This window comes from Notolabrus celidotus, chromosome 21, assembly GCF_009762535.1.
Source record: "Notolabrus celidotus isolate fNotCel1 chromosome 21, fNotCel1.pri, whole genome shotgun sequence".
NCBI classification, from domain to species: Eukaryota; Metazoa; Chordata; class Actinopteri; order Labriformes; family Labridae; genus Notolabrus; species Notolabrus celidotus.
Genome location: NC_048292.1, coordinates 25,152,748 through 25,168,689, shown reverse-complemented (window position 1 = coordinate 25,168,689; position 15,942 = coordinate 25,152,748). Strand labels below are relative to the sequence as shown.

Genomic DNA, 15,942 nt, shown 5'->3' with positions numbered 1-15,942 from the left:
TTATTTATCAGTATGTAGACGTGTGTCTTGGTACACAGCTACAGCTACAGCTATGAACATGTAGCTATGTGGCTATGCTAATTAGCGCTAACACTTATCCATGACAAATAAAAATCATCCACTAGATCTTCAAATCTGCAGACGTGGGGAGCAAAACCGACCTCTGCCAGAAAGGCAGCGGGACCTTTTCTGAAGGATTGGTCACAGATTCTGTGTTTCTTGTTGTTTTATTTGTCAGTATGTCGACGTGTGTCTTGGTACACAGCTACAGCTACAGCTATGAACATGTAGCTATGTGGCTATGCTAAGTAGCACTAGCACTTATCCATGATAAATAAAAATCATCCACTAGATCTTCAAATCTGCAGACGTGGGGAGTAAAACCGACCTTGTGTTTATTAAGACAGCCTACAACTAGCATGCCTCCCTCCTAAGCTCCTTGTTAGCACACATTTGTGCAGGTAATGAAAAACGGAGGAGGGATTCAGTATTATTTTATACAGTCTATAGGCTGAACAAGCTCCGAGCTCTGACTCCGTGACAGACCGGATATTGTTGTTACGTAACAAAAACACGGAAGTCTGAAACGGCTCGTTTCACACACATTTACAGAAAGGTGGAGAAATCAGAACAGGGGCAGAATGGATTTTTTTCATTCTCGGGGGGTTTGTAGACATGCCAGGGAAACATATTTCAGGTAGAGAACCATTAAAAAGTCCATTTTGCATGATATGTCACCTTTAAAAGGCGTCAAGCTGAAAGTTATTTCATTGCATTTCCTATGATAGACTTAACATATTAAATGTTTTTAATGGGGTTTCAATGAAATACTGCCCCCATTGCAAACTGCCATGCAAGCGTACATGTGTCCATGCTGGGTTCAAGTTTAGCAGCATGTTTCTCATGGCTCCAGCCAATCCTGCAGAGGTGTGTGTGGTGTGTGTGAGAGTGTGTGAGAGTGTGTGAGTGTGTTTGTATGCATACGTTGTAACCGAGTGTGAAACCGATGGTTCGAGCATGTCTTGAACGTGCACAGCAGAGCAGAGTGTTGTGATTGGTCGTCAGTGGCCTATTTAACCTGACCTACATACCAGCAGGTGTGACCTGAGACGGGGTCGGAGGGTCATGATATGTGTGGCTTAAAGGGGCTGGTGCATGGTGGGGGTCCCTGTGTGTTTGGAAAGTCATGTCATTCGACCTGCATATGTTTCCATTTCTTCTTCCAAGCAGCCGAGGTCGTCCTGAAAAGTAAAAGAAAGTCTGAACCAGAGAGAGGACTCTTATTCATATCAGTCAAACTGAGTTCACAGTCCTAAACAGAAGTCATATTTGCTTTTATTGATGTAGTGTTTTAAGCTTGTACAGCACTTTGGTCAACTGCAGTTGTTTTAAAATGTGCTATATAAATAAACTTTGACCTGGCTAGACTAGACCATAGTAAAGCATGAGGTTAGTTAGACATTTGGTAAATGATTGCAGAAAAAGTATCAGGTTTCTAAGCCACCCATGCAAAAATGATTGAGAGAATGCACTGACGTATTTGCAGCTGTATGAAGTGGGAGCATTATGTTAAAATTCAGAGTGTTGTCCTCATCACAGCAGTTTCAATCACTTTGCTGCATGTCTTCCCCCACTCTCTGCTCCCCACATTTCCTGTCTCTCTTTGGCTGTGCGATCAATATGGGCAAAAAAGTATGCATGCTTTTTTTGACAAGAAATAGCACCTGCAACTCATGCATAAACAGATATCTGATTATCACAATGCATCGGTGCATTAGTATAATAATAGTTTTGGACTTCCTTGCCTCCTGAAGATCACATTACATTCAGGGGATCACAAGAGGACTAAAGCAGGGGGCTATGAGAGAAACAGGTCTGCAACACTATTTATTTTGCAGGGATTTAATATTTGATTTTATTATGAAATATCAGACAGCCATTCTTATAAATGAATATTTTTGGAAAGTCAAATAAAAAAATTCAAGATTACAGTGAATACTGTTGTGGCATGACTTGAGATAACTCTTGACCGCAGACTTTACATGGAAAGTGATTTAGCCACAGCGATGACGCCTATTGTTCCTGTTTTCAAACCTCAAGCCTGGTGTTTCGGCTGTACCCAACACATTTTTTGTGTCCAGAAGTGGCCCCTCAAAGTAGGGCAAGAGCCTTGATTTGGATTACTAGACAGACGAAGGGAAAGTATGCTTTAGTGCAGCTTCACTGTCAACGTGGATAAGTGATGTGGAAGCCACTACCTGAAGTATACTCTGCTTTTTCACCTTGAATGAAGCCATTACTTAGAAAACAACACCCATGTTTTACTGGAGAATATTTAAAATTGGTTTAAAATCAGGTATTAAGGACATGTTTACCAACATCTCGACTTAAAAGTAGGTTGAAGTTTTCATAGACTTCTTTAAAACCAGACCTCTTTTTGGCTCCAGTGCAGTAACCTGCGGCAGGACACTTTTGAGACTGCAGTTGTAAGACTGTTCTACAAAGGCTTCACTTTTTAAAGAGGCTACAACCACATCTTCAATTTACACTATCTCATTTACCAAGACATGGAAGGCAATATTTATCTTTGTGTTATAGAAGTTTAGCCCTTAAAATCTCCACCATTATTCATGCATTATATCTTCTAACTACAGGCAATTTGTGTTTTTTGTCAGAGAATATCACCTCACTGTGTGATATTTCTTTTTTTTTCATGTTCTATGGTTTAACCTTTACTTACTAATAAGCAAAGATGACCCATTATGTATTCAGTGAGCTGCCAATAAGAGTACTTTTCATTACAGACTAAAGGCTTAATCAAGTGTTGTCCTTCCAAATATTTTAATCACATCTCACTCAGCAAGGCACATTTGGACCCGTGTCTTTTTTAGGGGAAAGCTGGGCGAGATGGACAAGCAGTTTATTCTCCTGAGACCAAATACAACTAAATCAATGTCAAACTCTCTGTCTACTCCAAACTCTCAAGCTGAGGCAAGTCATCTTTAACCATCAAACATCAAGATGTTACGATACATTTTAAAAGGTCTATTCAGGTTCTACCCAGAGGGAATGTTTTCTTCTGTCAGTCGGTCCACTAAAAAAGTAAACTTTACTGATCATTAAGAAGAGGTGCAAACCTAATCAACTAAAAACCTGCAAACTGCATCATTGCCCCTATGAGTCTTGTCTCTCCTGCTCTCTTTTTCCTCCCTTTTACTAAAGGGGGGTTAAAAAGTTATCACTATCAGGAGAGACCAAGATTGGTTTCACAACATTTTCTCCAACCAGTCACTCGACATGTTTCAGGTCAGAAAGGAAATCATAACCTGACCTTGAACCTGTTTCTTTAGATTCTGTTTCTGTTTAGAGAAGTAAAAACGCAGAGTTGGTGGATTTACAACACTGAAATGCTTGTTGTTCGGGTTGCCAGCAGGAAACATTTGTCACTCTGATTAATAACCCCCAAAAATGAACAGGAAAGCAGTCACAGCGCCTTGATGAATCAGTTTTTGGCAAAAGGCTGGAGAGAGTTCTGATGAATTTTTACAAAGTCCAAACTGAGGCAACGCAGCACACTGTAAAAAGTTGAACCAAAGTCTGTTTTTTTTATTCATATGATCTACAGCTCCAATTTGCTGAGTTTAATCACTGTGAAAGAAGTACTCCGGCCGACTAAAACGTATACAAAAGAATAGCTTTACAAGTCAAACCACAACAATAAGGTACAGAACTGTTTTAGTCACATCTTTAGAGAACAGAAATACTAAGCAGAATGTGCAAGAATTAGGTTATGATGATGGGTCCAGATACATTCAGGGACTATAGAAAAAAGCACTTTAAAACTCTGAGAATAATTGGTTTATTCTAAAGCATTCACTGAATGATGAAAAGCTTTTAAGATTTGATATTTTGAACGATGCTGTGAATGTGTTTCTTCTTATGTTGACTCACTATTTGCACTGACACTGAAAACCTGCAGAAACGTATTTAGATGTTATATTTATGCTTTGTCCAAGTAGCTGCACTGATACACTGAGTGTTTGCTCAGAGTGGGTTTTCTCTGTTTGTGCCAAAACACTCTGCCTATATTTATCATGCCCACCATGAGTCAATGGGACAGCCCAGTGTGAGGAGGCACAGTGAGGGGATGTGACACTCTGCACGTTCTCTCCAAGTTTAATCTCAGATCCAACAAAGTACTGCAGGGTTTATCTTGAAGCAGCAGGTAGAGAAGGCATTTAAATGTTTAAAAAAAGAAGATAACTTCATTTTATCACAATACTTGCAATGCCAAAGAAGAAAAATGGAATGTATCATGATAGGAGTAAGGAAAAAGAAAACAAGGAAACCATTATCCTAGAGAAAGACCAACAACTGCAACTTCTTAACTCAAAATGACTTAATTAATACATCTGTGTAAATTTCACAATAAAATGTGTTCATTCACATTTAATTTATTTAAGAGACTAAATAAAACTGCAAAAAGAAAGTATAAAGATACACTGCTGTTTTAAGTAGTATAACAAATACATCATATTTTAACACTTGATACACACTACAAGTTAAATAAAAATATAAAATCACTGCTCCCGAACCCTTAATCTTTGATAAACTTATATTTTAGGGTATCATACAAATGGCATTAGTTTTAGAATACGTCTAAAGCAAACATTTAAAAACATAGTCTGCAAAGTAGGCATGTTTCTGCTGCTATATTATACATTAAATAAACTGAATGAAGCAACAAATACAATATCCTGTGGATATTATTTATTTCACCTTAACAGAAAGTCATAATGGTCTATTTGCAGTGGTGGACTGTAGTGCACAGCTTCATTACTTAAGTCAAAGTATAGATACTCCATGTCAAATATTACTCCAATACAAGTGAAAGTTGCTCTGACAGATTATTACTTGAGTTAAAGTACTGAAGTACTTGCTTTTAAAAATACTGAAGCATTCGAAGTACTTCTTAAAAAATCTCAAAATTTTGTATTTTCACAAAGCACGAGTGTAGTCAAGAATACATAGAAGTACATTCTGTTTCATTATGTTTATTTAGAAACCATTACTTGAAATCTCTAAAACTATACCATGGAATAAAAACAGACACTAAGCTTCTCACAGACAACTTGGTTGACGTAGCTCAACACTCTTTCTCAGGTTGGACAGTGAATGTTTGGATGTTTTGGCAGAGTGGGAAACAGGGAGAACATTTCAAACGCTACGTATCATTCTTCATTTTAAAAACCTCTAAGACGGGCTGAAGATATGACCATGGGTGCTCAGGTGGAGAATTATAGACATCATTACCACCTCTACAGGAACTGTCTGATCTGAGTGAAATCTGCTCTGTGTTTGCTCCATGTCAACCATGGAGACGCACGATATACAGGTACGACTAAACCACTGAGACAAACAGAACTACACAAACACAGTTTACTGTCTTAGGATCAGATTTCAGGAAAGAGAAGGAAATTCATGATCTGACTTCAAAGATAAAGTAGTGAGTAACTAGAGCACTGATAGAAATGTAGTGGAATCAAGGTAATAAGTATCACCAAAAAATAATACTCAAGTAAAGTGTATATACTCAAAAACTGTACTTAAGTACAGAACTCAAGTAAATTTTCTCTGTTAGTGTCCACCACTGTTTGTTTGTAAAATGATGTCCCCGAATATAAAGTTGACCACTGAGCGGCGCTGTTGGTTCTGCTGATAGTGCGCGTGTGTGAGCCTGAGAGCGCGTGTGCATGTCGTCACCAAAGTCACGTTGCTTCGCGGCCGGGTTAAATAGCGGATGTGTGCCGTAGACCGGCAGATTAGCCCGGCTCAGAGAGTCCTGCTGACATTTCAGTGAACAGCTCGGTTGAGACCTCCTGAACGGACGAGGCTTTGCTCCAAAGAACAATTTACTCGTCTTTGTACTTTTCTTTATTACCGGCTCGGTTCCCGTTTACTGCTCGGCTCTCCAGTTTCTGAGGAATGCCCAGGGAGCTGACCCAGAACAGGATCCAAAAGATCTGGATTCCCACTAAGGATGACAAGCCGTCGCCACGGAGAGGTAAACCCCTTTAATATGTGTATTATTCTGATGGTTTCAGGTGTTTTCTCTGAGAGGAACCTCATAAACCTGGTACTCGGTTGCTCTCTAACCCTTACACTACCTTTCATTGATTTGTAAGTTCATGTTAATTCCTCATTGCAGCGGAGCGCTCCTCTCATCTGTCATTCTGTGTGAGGAAGCATGTGTCTGTGGTTCTGTTTAAAACTGTGGCTTCACTAGGCTGCTCGTAAAATCTCCTCAGTAAGAATTAAAATGTAAAAAATAAAAACTAAATTCAACTTTAATCTTATTTTAAAGCGTTTCCACTCTGAAGCGTGTCTGAAATTAATATTAATCATATCTGCACTTGCGCCGTGACGCACCGTGTATCCTCGTGCACCTCTCCTCCACCTCTCCTTTACTCATCACTTGATCGGGGTCTTCATCAGCACGCGCGGCACGTCACAGCCCTCATCTGGAGTATGTGTCGTAGCTCCGGTCACCATGGATACAACATCGCTCCCCATCCTATGTCAGCCGCTGTGGAAACGGGGCTGCTCTCTGATTGGCCGGATAGAAGCGCGTGTGCATGGTGCGAGGTCTCGTTTCTGGCTTCAAATCAGAGAGAGCCCGGGGGAGAGGACCATTCTACATTATTCAGGTTCAGAAAATAGAGAGTTCAAAGATGACACTGCACTTTAGAACCACTTTGCATGTCATTGAATTGCTTCCCCCCTTATTTGTGTTTATTAAAGCTGGGGACAGAATTAAAATACATGTAAATTTAAACAAAGCAGAAAGAACAAGCCTTTGTTTGCTTTGTTACTCTCTTAACTGTTCCCTCAAAATGGGTTGAAAATATATAAACAAATATAAAAAAATCCCAAAACAAGAGTAGATTTTTAACTGCCTTTTCTTGATCATTTTTCCCCTGAGTGCCAAATTATTACAAATATTTAAGCAACCGTCTGATGAACATAATGCAAAAGATTTAATTGAAGCTGAGATGCTGCATATCTGGATTTATAATAGTCACTTCACTCTTTTCTGCAGCTCACTGAACATGAATATTGGAAATGCATATTGATAAATGAGAGGAAAATAGCACTTTGCATGCTGGATGACTGGCTTGTCCTTCATTTTGGTATGAAATCTAAAGAATAATCTAGATTTAGATCACAGTAGCAAAATATTGTATGAGTAATAGTCACCATAATTATAAGAAAAGTGGTAGAAAAACCTTCAGTCAATCAATCAAGCTTTATTTATAGAGCACCTTTCATACAAATCAAATGCAACCCAAAGTGCTTTACAGCCATTGAAGAACAAGAAAGAAGCAGAAATAAAATGATGGCAAGACACATTAAAAACCAAAAATGGATTTTAAAATAGAGACTTAAGTAGAGACTAAAATAAAATAGAGACTAAACATTGGATAGGATTCTACATAGTGGTTGATAAAGAGATGGATAAAGGATGGGCATGGAGATGAGAGTGTGATGGACCACATTTTTAAACAACCTGGCATTGTTTTGTGATAATCAAAGAAAGCAGAAGTTTGAGCAAGTATTAGTTAGCTCCAGGGTGTTGTCAGAGGATGTGAGGGCACTGCTGAAAATTGCATACACAGTGAAGGAGAATGAAAAAAATCCCTGCACATCTCTAGCAAAAGATGAAAACATGTAATTATTCAGTTAATTATCCACAGTTTCAGTAACCTACAGAATCCAGGGGCGGGGCTACAGTACATTTGCTCGAGTGCAAACAGCTCACCCTGCCTCGGGCAAAGTGTGCAGAAATAGGTCAATGTTCAGCGAACTGGAAATTATGGTTTGGCGGCAGCAGACAGCCACGTGCAGGCTGGGAGTGTCAGCATGAGGAGAAACAGAGATTATAGCTGCAGAGATGGCTTTAAAAATGCATTTGGGTTTGATGCAGTTCTTGGTTCTGATTTTTCTCAGGCTGCTGACTCTCAGGTTACTCTGTGTTCTATAGAAGATTGCTGTACCGGCACTCTAATTGTCCTAATGACATTTACCCCTCTTTCATCCCTCTCTGCAGCGGCTTGCGCTCCCCACTTTGCCAACCCCCCCACCGTCATCGTGATGGTGGGTCTCCCGGCTCGAGGGAAGACATACATGTCAAAGAAACTCACCCGCTACCTCAACTGGATCGGCATGCCCACCAAAGGTACGTGATGATACTTCTAAATCACCAGCACAGTCAGTGTGTTTGCCAACTTATCAGCTGCAGCGTGACACTGTGTTCTTCAAATTATAGCAGCATTAACTCATGTTTCCAACTCCAGGACAAAGTGTTAATGTGTGTTCTTTTTCCTCTTGCAGTCTTTAATGTTGGAGAGTATCGCAGGGAGGCGGTCAAAAACTACAGCTCCTATGATTTCTTCAAGCCTGATAATGAGTGTGCCGTGAAAATCAGGCAGTAAGTTCAACACAGAGATAAATACACAGTAACAGTGATTTACTGTATTTGTGTAATAACACAAACTAAACACATACCTTTGTTCTTCAGGCAATGTGCCTTAGCTGCTTTGAGGGACGTCAAGTCTTATTTGAAGGATGAGGGAGGCCAAGTTGCGGTAAGTTTCCAATCATGCATACGTTGTATTATTTTTAATGCTGTGGGAAGCCTTCGTCTAATATGGCCATTTCTTTCAGGTGTTTGATGCCACTAACACGACAAGAGAGAGACGAGACATGATCCTCAAGTTTGGCGGTGAGAATGGCTTCAAGGTGAGTGTTACTATCTCAACCTGAGGAGAGAGAGTATGACGTGATAGAATGACACAGTAACTTAACTCCTTTTTTAAAATCTCTACGCAGATCTTCTTCATCGAGTCTTTGTGCAACGATCCCAGCGTCATTGCATCGAACATCATGGTAAGTCACACACATGACATCACAATACCTTCTGGCACTCTCCGAACCAACATTAAACCCCTCTACCTCTCTGGAATCAAGCGTGTTGTGTGCCGTCTGACAGTCTTCCCTCCCTGTGTAGGAAGTCAAGGTGTCCTGTCCGGACTACCGCGACTGTAACAAGACTGATGCCATGCTGGATTTCCAGAGGAGGATTGAATGCTACAAAACCAGCTACCAGCCCCTGGACCCCGATCAGTATGACAGGTAAATAACCAGCATTGTTTATCATGGCAGTCTTCAGTTCATAGTACACACTGTCACATTAAACACCTGACCTCTGTCCTCTCCTCGTGCAGGGACCGCTCCTTCATCAAGGTGATAGATGTTGGTCGGCGCTTCCTCGTCAACCGCATTCAGGATCATATCCAAAGTAAGATCGTCTATTATCTGATGAACATTCATGTCCAGCCCAGGACCATCTACCTGTGCCGGCACGGTGAGAGCACCGACAACCAGGAGGGACGGCTGGGCGGTGACTCGGGACTGTCGCCACAAGGCAGACAGGTACACACAGCCTCAGAAAGAAGTATGGAAGTACATGAACACAATGTAAACATGGCAATGGATGATTAACACTGTCCTCTTCTTGTTGTAGTTCTCGGCTGCCCTGTCTCGGTTTGTGGCGGAGCAGGAGCTGAAGGATCTGAAGGTTTGGACCAGCCAGCTGTGTCGCAGCATCCAGACTGCAGAGCACCTAGGGGTCCCATATGAACAGTGGAAGGCTCTCAATGAGATAGACGCTGTAAGTAACACTCCAACAACCCCAACTCACACCACATTACACTACTGTGTAAGATGGAACACTAAAATATTATCCCTTGTGTATTCTCTTTGAAGGGAGTCTGTGAAGACATGACGTACGATGAGGTGAAGGAGAAATTCCCGGAGGAGTTTGCATTGAGGGACGAAGATAAATTCTACTATCGCTACCCTGCTGGAGAGGTATAAATAATTACAGAGCCTTTAGTTTTAAACTAAACTAAAAAAATAATTTCCTCATACAGTCATAGAAATAAGCAGTAAAAATCAACACCGTCCTCTTTGTTGCAGTCCTACCAGGACCTAGTCCAGCGGGTGGAGCCGGTCATCATGGACCTGGAGAGGCAGGAGAATGTCCTGGTTATCTGCCACCAGGCAGTCATGCGTTGCCTGCTGGCCTATTTCCTGGACAAGAGTGCAGGTTGGTACTACAATGCCAATAATCCCTCTTGTTTAGTGACATAATTGAATCTACTAATGAACTGACTCTGAAATGTGATGCACATATTCATATTTATGTTTTTCCTTTGATTCCAGATGAGATGCCCTACCTGAAGTGTCCCCTCCACACAGTGCTGAAACTCACCCCGGTCGCCTACGGGTGCAAAGTGGAGTCGATCACTCTAAATGTGGAAGCAGTGAACACCCACAGAGATAGACCGGAGGTAAACTTGATAAACAGATAGCAGAGAAGTTTGAAAATCTGAGTTGCATCCTGTGGGGGTGACAGCTGATCACAGTGACTTGGGTTTGATTTCTGTGTCATTATTCCTTCCCTGCAGGAGGTGAAGAGAGGTCCTGGCATCTTGATCAGGAGGAACAGCGTGACTCCTCTGACCAGCCCTGAGTCTAACATTAAGAAACCTCGCATCGATGACTTTGATGAGGCTCCGATCCAGGATCTGCCTCCGTCTGTTGCCTCCCTGGCACTCTGCAGCCCCTCCCACCTCCCTCTCTCGCTGGCTGGACAGGTAGGCGTCTCTTAAACACACACACACTTCAGGTTTCTTGAAGCTTCAACTAACTTAAGACACAGGACACTGAAGTCATTGTATCATCTGTTGCTTTTCTGATTTCTGTGTGTAGACTGCATGCATGTTTGCTCACTTGTTTTCCATCCTCTCTTCCTCTGCTGCCTTCCTCTGCTCTGCACCTCACAGCACTGGCTGGGCAAAGTTTGCCTGTAAGTATCTGCTCACGTCTCTATCTCTGGCTGTGTCACTCTGTGTATCTCATTGCTACACTCACTTCCTCTCGTACTGTTTACATCCTGTGTTTCTTTTCATTTCCCGGACTGCCACACTGCCTTTTAAAGTCACAGCAGCAGTTATTATGATTACTAAATCACATGTCTGTAAATTGACATTTGTGCCAGGATTTTCCCAGCACACTGTAAAGTCTGATCCAGGCTTGACTCATGGGAAATCCTTCTTTGATCTAGAGCAGCAGTAAGGGATAAAAACCCATTTCTTCAGTATTTGGGCATGGGGAACTCTCACTTCCTGGTTGACATTCCTGTAATTCCTGCCTGCTGCCGTCATAATCTGCTTGTTGTAATACGTTCTTACACGCTGACTGTCCTGTTTCTGTCTTTGTGTGTGGTTTATTTTTGGCACTGTCTTGTCCTGCTTTAAGACGGCCCACCCTCCAATATCTGAAAATGGTTTCTCTCTTAGTCTTTCAAAGGTAAACATGCTGTAGAGGCTTTGCAGTTGCTTCATAGATCTGCCAGCAGCAGCCACATTTAAAACACAAGACTTTGGATGGAGATCAGCTGATCAGACTAAACCACACTACTGTTCCAAAATCAACTTATCATGAATATTCCAAAAAAAGTTTGAAGAGTTTACACATTTTTATTTTCTGGTTAGCACAACAGTAACATACTAAAGCTTAAACTAGATACTTTTTTTTATGCTCCTGACATATGTAAACAAACATCAACACTTAAAGCTAGTTAGTTTGAATCATTATGAGCTGACAATATTGAGTATCCAAAGCTTAAGGATCAGTTATATGATCATTTTTCTTTCAGTGATAGATCAATATTAAGATTTCTTGTGATTAAACTTTGAAGAGCAAAACTATTAACCAAACAACCAGCTAGCAGTTTCAATTCACTAAGATTGTAATAGCTTAAGCTAGCTTGTATTTTGCACTGCAAAGCTATATAAACAATGAAACACCAACTCAGCATGTGACTGCTTGAGCTGAGATCAAACTGCCAATCCTCTGATTGAGAGACAACCCACTGAGCCACTGAGCCACTGAGCCACAGCCCGCTTACATCATCATGTATTATCCAGAAACATTTATAGGTAATGATTGTTCTGATTAGAAGCTAAGATTTTAAAACATATTTAAAATACTAATCAGCTGCCTCTCATAGCTAGATCCGTAAAGCAACTGGACTGATAGAAATCAAGATTTTCTACCAGTCCAGTTGCCTTACGGATCTAGCTTCGACTTACCATGACCTAGATGACTGAGAACCTCCACAGACCTAATCAGCTGCCATTTTTGCAGATTATTGTGTAGCTAGCTCCCAGTAGATGTGCTTGTTTTGTGCTTACCAGGTGTGTCCACTGTAGAAGAATTAGACAGTAGCATGCTGATAAGTTGGCTATAACTGAAAACCAAAATCAAATGTTTGTTAGTTTTTTTATCTGCATTTTTGCCAAACTTAATTCATCAGGCTATTTCTTGTAAGAATGACATCAGCTTTTAACTCAAGTTGGGTCTCCACACCAGGGGTTCCCAAACTTTTGAAACTGATGCTTTTGATAATGAACTGTTCACTAACCCTAAACTTAGGAGTCATCTGGGAACAAAGACAGGCTGAAAACTCATTACATTTTCTATTTTCAAGGTTTTATTTCAAGTTTAGATTCCATTTTTCTCTATATTTTTTACTATAGTGGGTAAAATGTAATGTACGAACAACTTAAAAAAAACAAACATTTCTGTCTCGCGACCCCCCAGGGGGTCCCAACCCTCACTTTGGGAACCCCTGCTCTACATTATACAAACCTGTACCTCTCAGGTGGGCAGTTTAAATAGATCTGCAGAAAGCCTCATTGACTACATCAGGGGAAACGGCATGTCTAAGCCCGTCTGCTGGCACAGTGGATAATGCCTTTGGGCGTGTGAAGAGCTTGTCAGCTTCATTCATAATCACCTGAGGCTTAACTCTGAGCAGCCTCCCACACATACAGCACACAGCTACCTGTTCACACACTCATGAACTTGTTGCTTGATTTCACATCCACTCAAAATATCAAAGAGGAAATCAGAGCCTGAGAAAAAGCAGCTGTTGAAACTTGTGAAGAAATTAAACTGCAGAGGGATATTTGTGCAAGAGCGCTGTGATATTGAACTCCTGGACCCTAAATGTTCTGTGTTGCAAAGTTAATAGTTGAACAATATCTGAAGTCTTACGTTATTTGTGGGTTTTTTTTGTGTTTTTTACAGAACTTGAGGAGAAACTCATCTCGTCATGACATCCTGCAGCCCTGCCAGTGAACAGCTGATCTGTGGATCGCTGACAGACTCCCTGAAGACGATGACCAGTTGCCATCATTTTATCAAGCACACATTTCACTGAACCTTTGTGTTCAAAGAGAGCAGTGATTACTGAATGTTCTATCTCATACCTACATCATTTCAAAACAAGACTCTTAAGTTCTCCCTTTATACTATTGTTGATAACTGTCTTTCTCTGTGAGACTGCTTAATCCTTGTTTTCTGTGTCGCTTGTTCTGACTGAAAGAGGAAAACTGTGACTCATTTCGATTAGCAGTCATTCATATTTCATCTCACGACTCAGACGGCTCTCTGGGAAACCAGTTTGTTCTGGTCTATTGCTTTAGAGAGACCAAAGACCAACCCTCACTATTTGGTTACACCTTCAGATCATCCTTTTTTAAACCTTACGTTGCACTGATCAGTAAAAAGGATAAAGAATTCAGTGTACATCGTCAACATTTTGGCACTTATTTTTAAAGCACTCGCATTTTAATGGATTTGTTCTTTATTATGACGTGCAAATGAAACAGTCATGATTTATGTCACTCCTTTGTATGCTAACACACTACAAAATGATTGATATTTTGCACAGTTGGGATACATTTAGACTTTTCTTTCTTTATCTCTATGTCACTTTATGTTCTTGATGTTATATAACCTCACGGTAACGGGGGAGATTTATACCGTAGAGTGCCTGTAGTGCTTGTTCTGCAAGCCTAATGCTGCTTCTCTCTGCTGTTTCTCTTGACTTAATCGCTTGAGAAGAAGCATCACACTTCACCTAATAACTTCACATATCATTTTAATGTTTAACTTTCAGAGTTTGAATAACATTTTTAGTTCCTTTATGTACCTGCAGATTCTTTAACTGAGTTCTCTCCACTTTTGGAAAACTGAATTTTTTTCTTTTGCTGTCAATGTCTCAAACGCACAAACGTGAGCATCTATATTTTGTTAAAACTTTGCGTGCTGTTAATAATATCTTTGTTAATGTCAGTGTACAATGTAAATGGATGGATGGAAGATAGCATGGAACTCTGATGGAAGTCTTTGAATGATAATGTGTGTTTTTTAATAATGTGTTGGGACTGAATGAGAAGTTTGTTTTGTTGAGGAAGAAGCTGCTGCTCACCTCTCTCAGTAAAACTTTTAACATGTTTGTTTAAGATACTTGAAATTTTTTGTAAAAACTGTTTTATTATATTCTTAATTTATATTTATTTAGTTTGGAATGACTGCGTGGAGCGAAGGCCCCTCGGTTGAATCTGAGGACTGTGCATGAGAGTACAGTTGAACAGTTGATTTTGCATCTGCTGGACCAATAAATGAACTCCTGGAAAACACACAGCTCTTGTTGATGTTTTATTCTCCAGTAATAATTATCCATCTACCCTTTTTGTTTCCTTTTATGGTGCTAATCTACTGTGTACACAGTGAGTACTGGCACTCCTGCCTTTACTATCACTTACAGGACCCATTAGTCACACACTGCGAGTCGCATGCTGCTTATCAGGCTGATCTAGGGCAAGCAGGAAGTTGCTGTGAGATTGCATGAGAGTGAATAATATAAGCTATCTCGAAGAAGAAGACTGATCAGAAATTTCTAGGTCTCTGTAAAAGGATTATAAAATACATATCAGAGACATGACTGTAATAAAGTACAAGCTCTATAGCAGGAATAAAAATCATTTTTAAAGAAGAGGTTATTTTGTTTTGCTTTTTAAAATGCTTTTCTTAATAAATAAAAGACCTTTAAACATTTTGCCCCAGAACTGAGGCAATAGTGTAAAATAAAATTGCTGCAGACTTATCACAAAGGACTGCTGAACATGTCAAATATCTCCCTCCTTTATTGTTACTAAAGGATCAGTGTAATGAATCTTACTGCACATTTTCAGTCTAAACTGATGTTGCCATGCTGTCCTCACAGCTTTGGCTCTTAACTCTCCCTGAGCACTTGTTCTTGAAGTTAATCATTTTGAGGATTGCAATGATATTTTATACATTCAACATTCCTGGATTCTTACCAGGTAGAAACAATGGCAGATCCAAGAGTGTCAACAGTACTCTGCTACTTTATCAAGGGCCAATACAGAGCATGCCAGTTGACATAATATAGACTGATAGGGTTCCCATTGTGAGCATGTTAGCATGCTAATGTAGCATTTAGCGGTGTACCTCACAAAGCTGTTTGCAAGGCAGCTAATTGAGACTTGCACAAGGTAAAAAAGCCTCTTTTCCATCTGTCATTGATTACATTCATGTTAACCAAATCTAGAGAGACCTTAGCTCTAGCTTTGACCTTAACCCTAGAACACTATCGCTAGGTGATGCTGACCCGGTGATGTTGACCCGAGCAAACATATTTACATGACTTTCGTTATGTTGCGTTTGTCTGAGTGTCATAGGTCCCTGGGTAGCTTCAGCATCGTCTTTGAAGGTGTGGGTGTTTCCCTACTCCAAAACCCGTTTTTTCCTACAGGCACGTGTTCAGGTGATTTTCATCCAGCAATAGTGATTTTTTGTTTCTCTCTCCTGCAGCTGTGTGTCAAGGAGACTGTGCCTTCACCAGGGAAGTTCAAAATGTCCCAGGAATGGGTGGGCCGAACACCAAGTTTCCAGTTTCATCACTTTGTTTTAGGAATTTTTAGGAAAACATGGCACAGTTGA

At 40.5% G+C, this 15,942-nt stretch overlaps 1 protein-coding gene across 2 annotated transcripts; it reads left to right on the top strand.

The window, feature by feature from the left end:
• Positions 1-5,759: 5,759 nt before the first annotated feature.
• Positions 5,760-14,617, top strand: pfkfb3 (6-phosphofructo-2-kinase/fructose-2,6-biphosphatase 3). 2 transcript variants are annotated; one of them, XM_034674053.1, is made up of 15 exons: positions 5,760-6,064; positions 8,108-8,236; positions 8,392-8,488; positions 8,579-8,645; positions 8,725-8,799; positions 8,890-8,946; positions 9,068-9,192; positions 9,285-9,492; positions 9,584-9,730; positions 9,826-9,930; positions 10,039-10,168; positions 10,285-10,412; positions 10,530-10,718; positions 10,908-10,930; positions 13,219-14,617. In XM_034674053.1, the coding sequence occupies exons 1-15, from the start codon at positions 5,986-5,988 to the stop codon at positions 13,223-13,225; spliced, it is 1,566 nt and encodes a 521-aa protein (XP_034529944.1). In that variant the 5' UTR covers positions 5,760-5,985; the 3' UTR covers positions 13,226-14,617. The 2 variants fall into 2 exon arrangements, with proteins under 2 accessions (XP_034529944.1, XP_034529943.1); XM_034674052.1 differs by lacking the exon at positions 10,908-10,930 and having other exon boundaries at positions 5,761-6,064.
• The last annotated feature ends 1,325 nt before the right edge of the window (positions 14,618-15,942 follow it).

Coding starts and splice junctions, on each gene's coding strand:
- pfkfb3 (XM_034674052.1), top strand. CDS start 5,986: ATGCCCAGGGAGCTGACCCAGAACAGGATCCAAAAGATCTGGATTCCC. Junction 9,193..9,284: donor GACCCCGATCAGTATGACAG/GTAAATAACCAG, acceptor CTCCTCGTGCAG/GGACCGCTCCTTCATCAAGG. Junction 9,731..9,825: donor CTCTCAATGAGATAGACGCT/GTAAGTAACACT, acceptor TTCTCTTTGAAG/GGAGTCTGTGAAGACATGAC.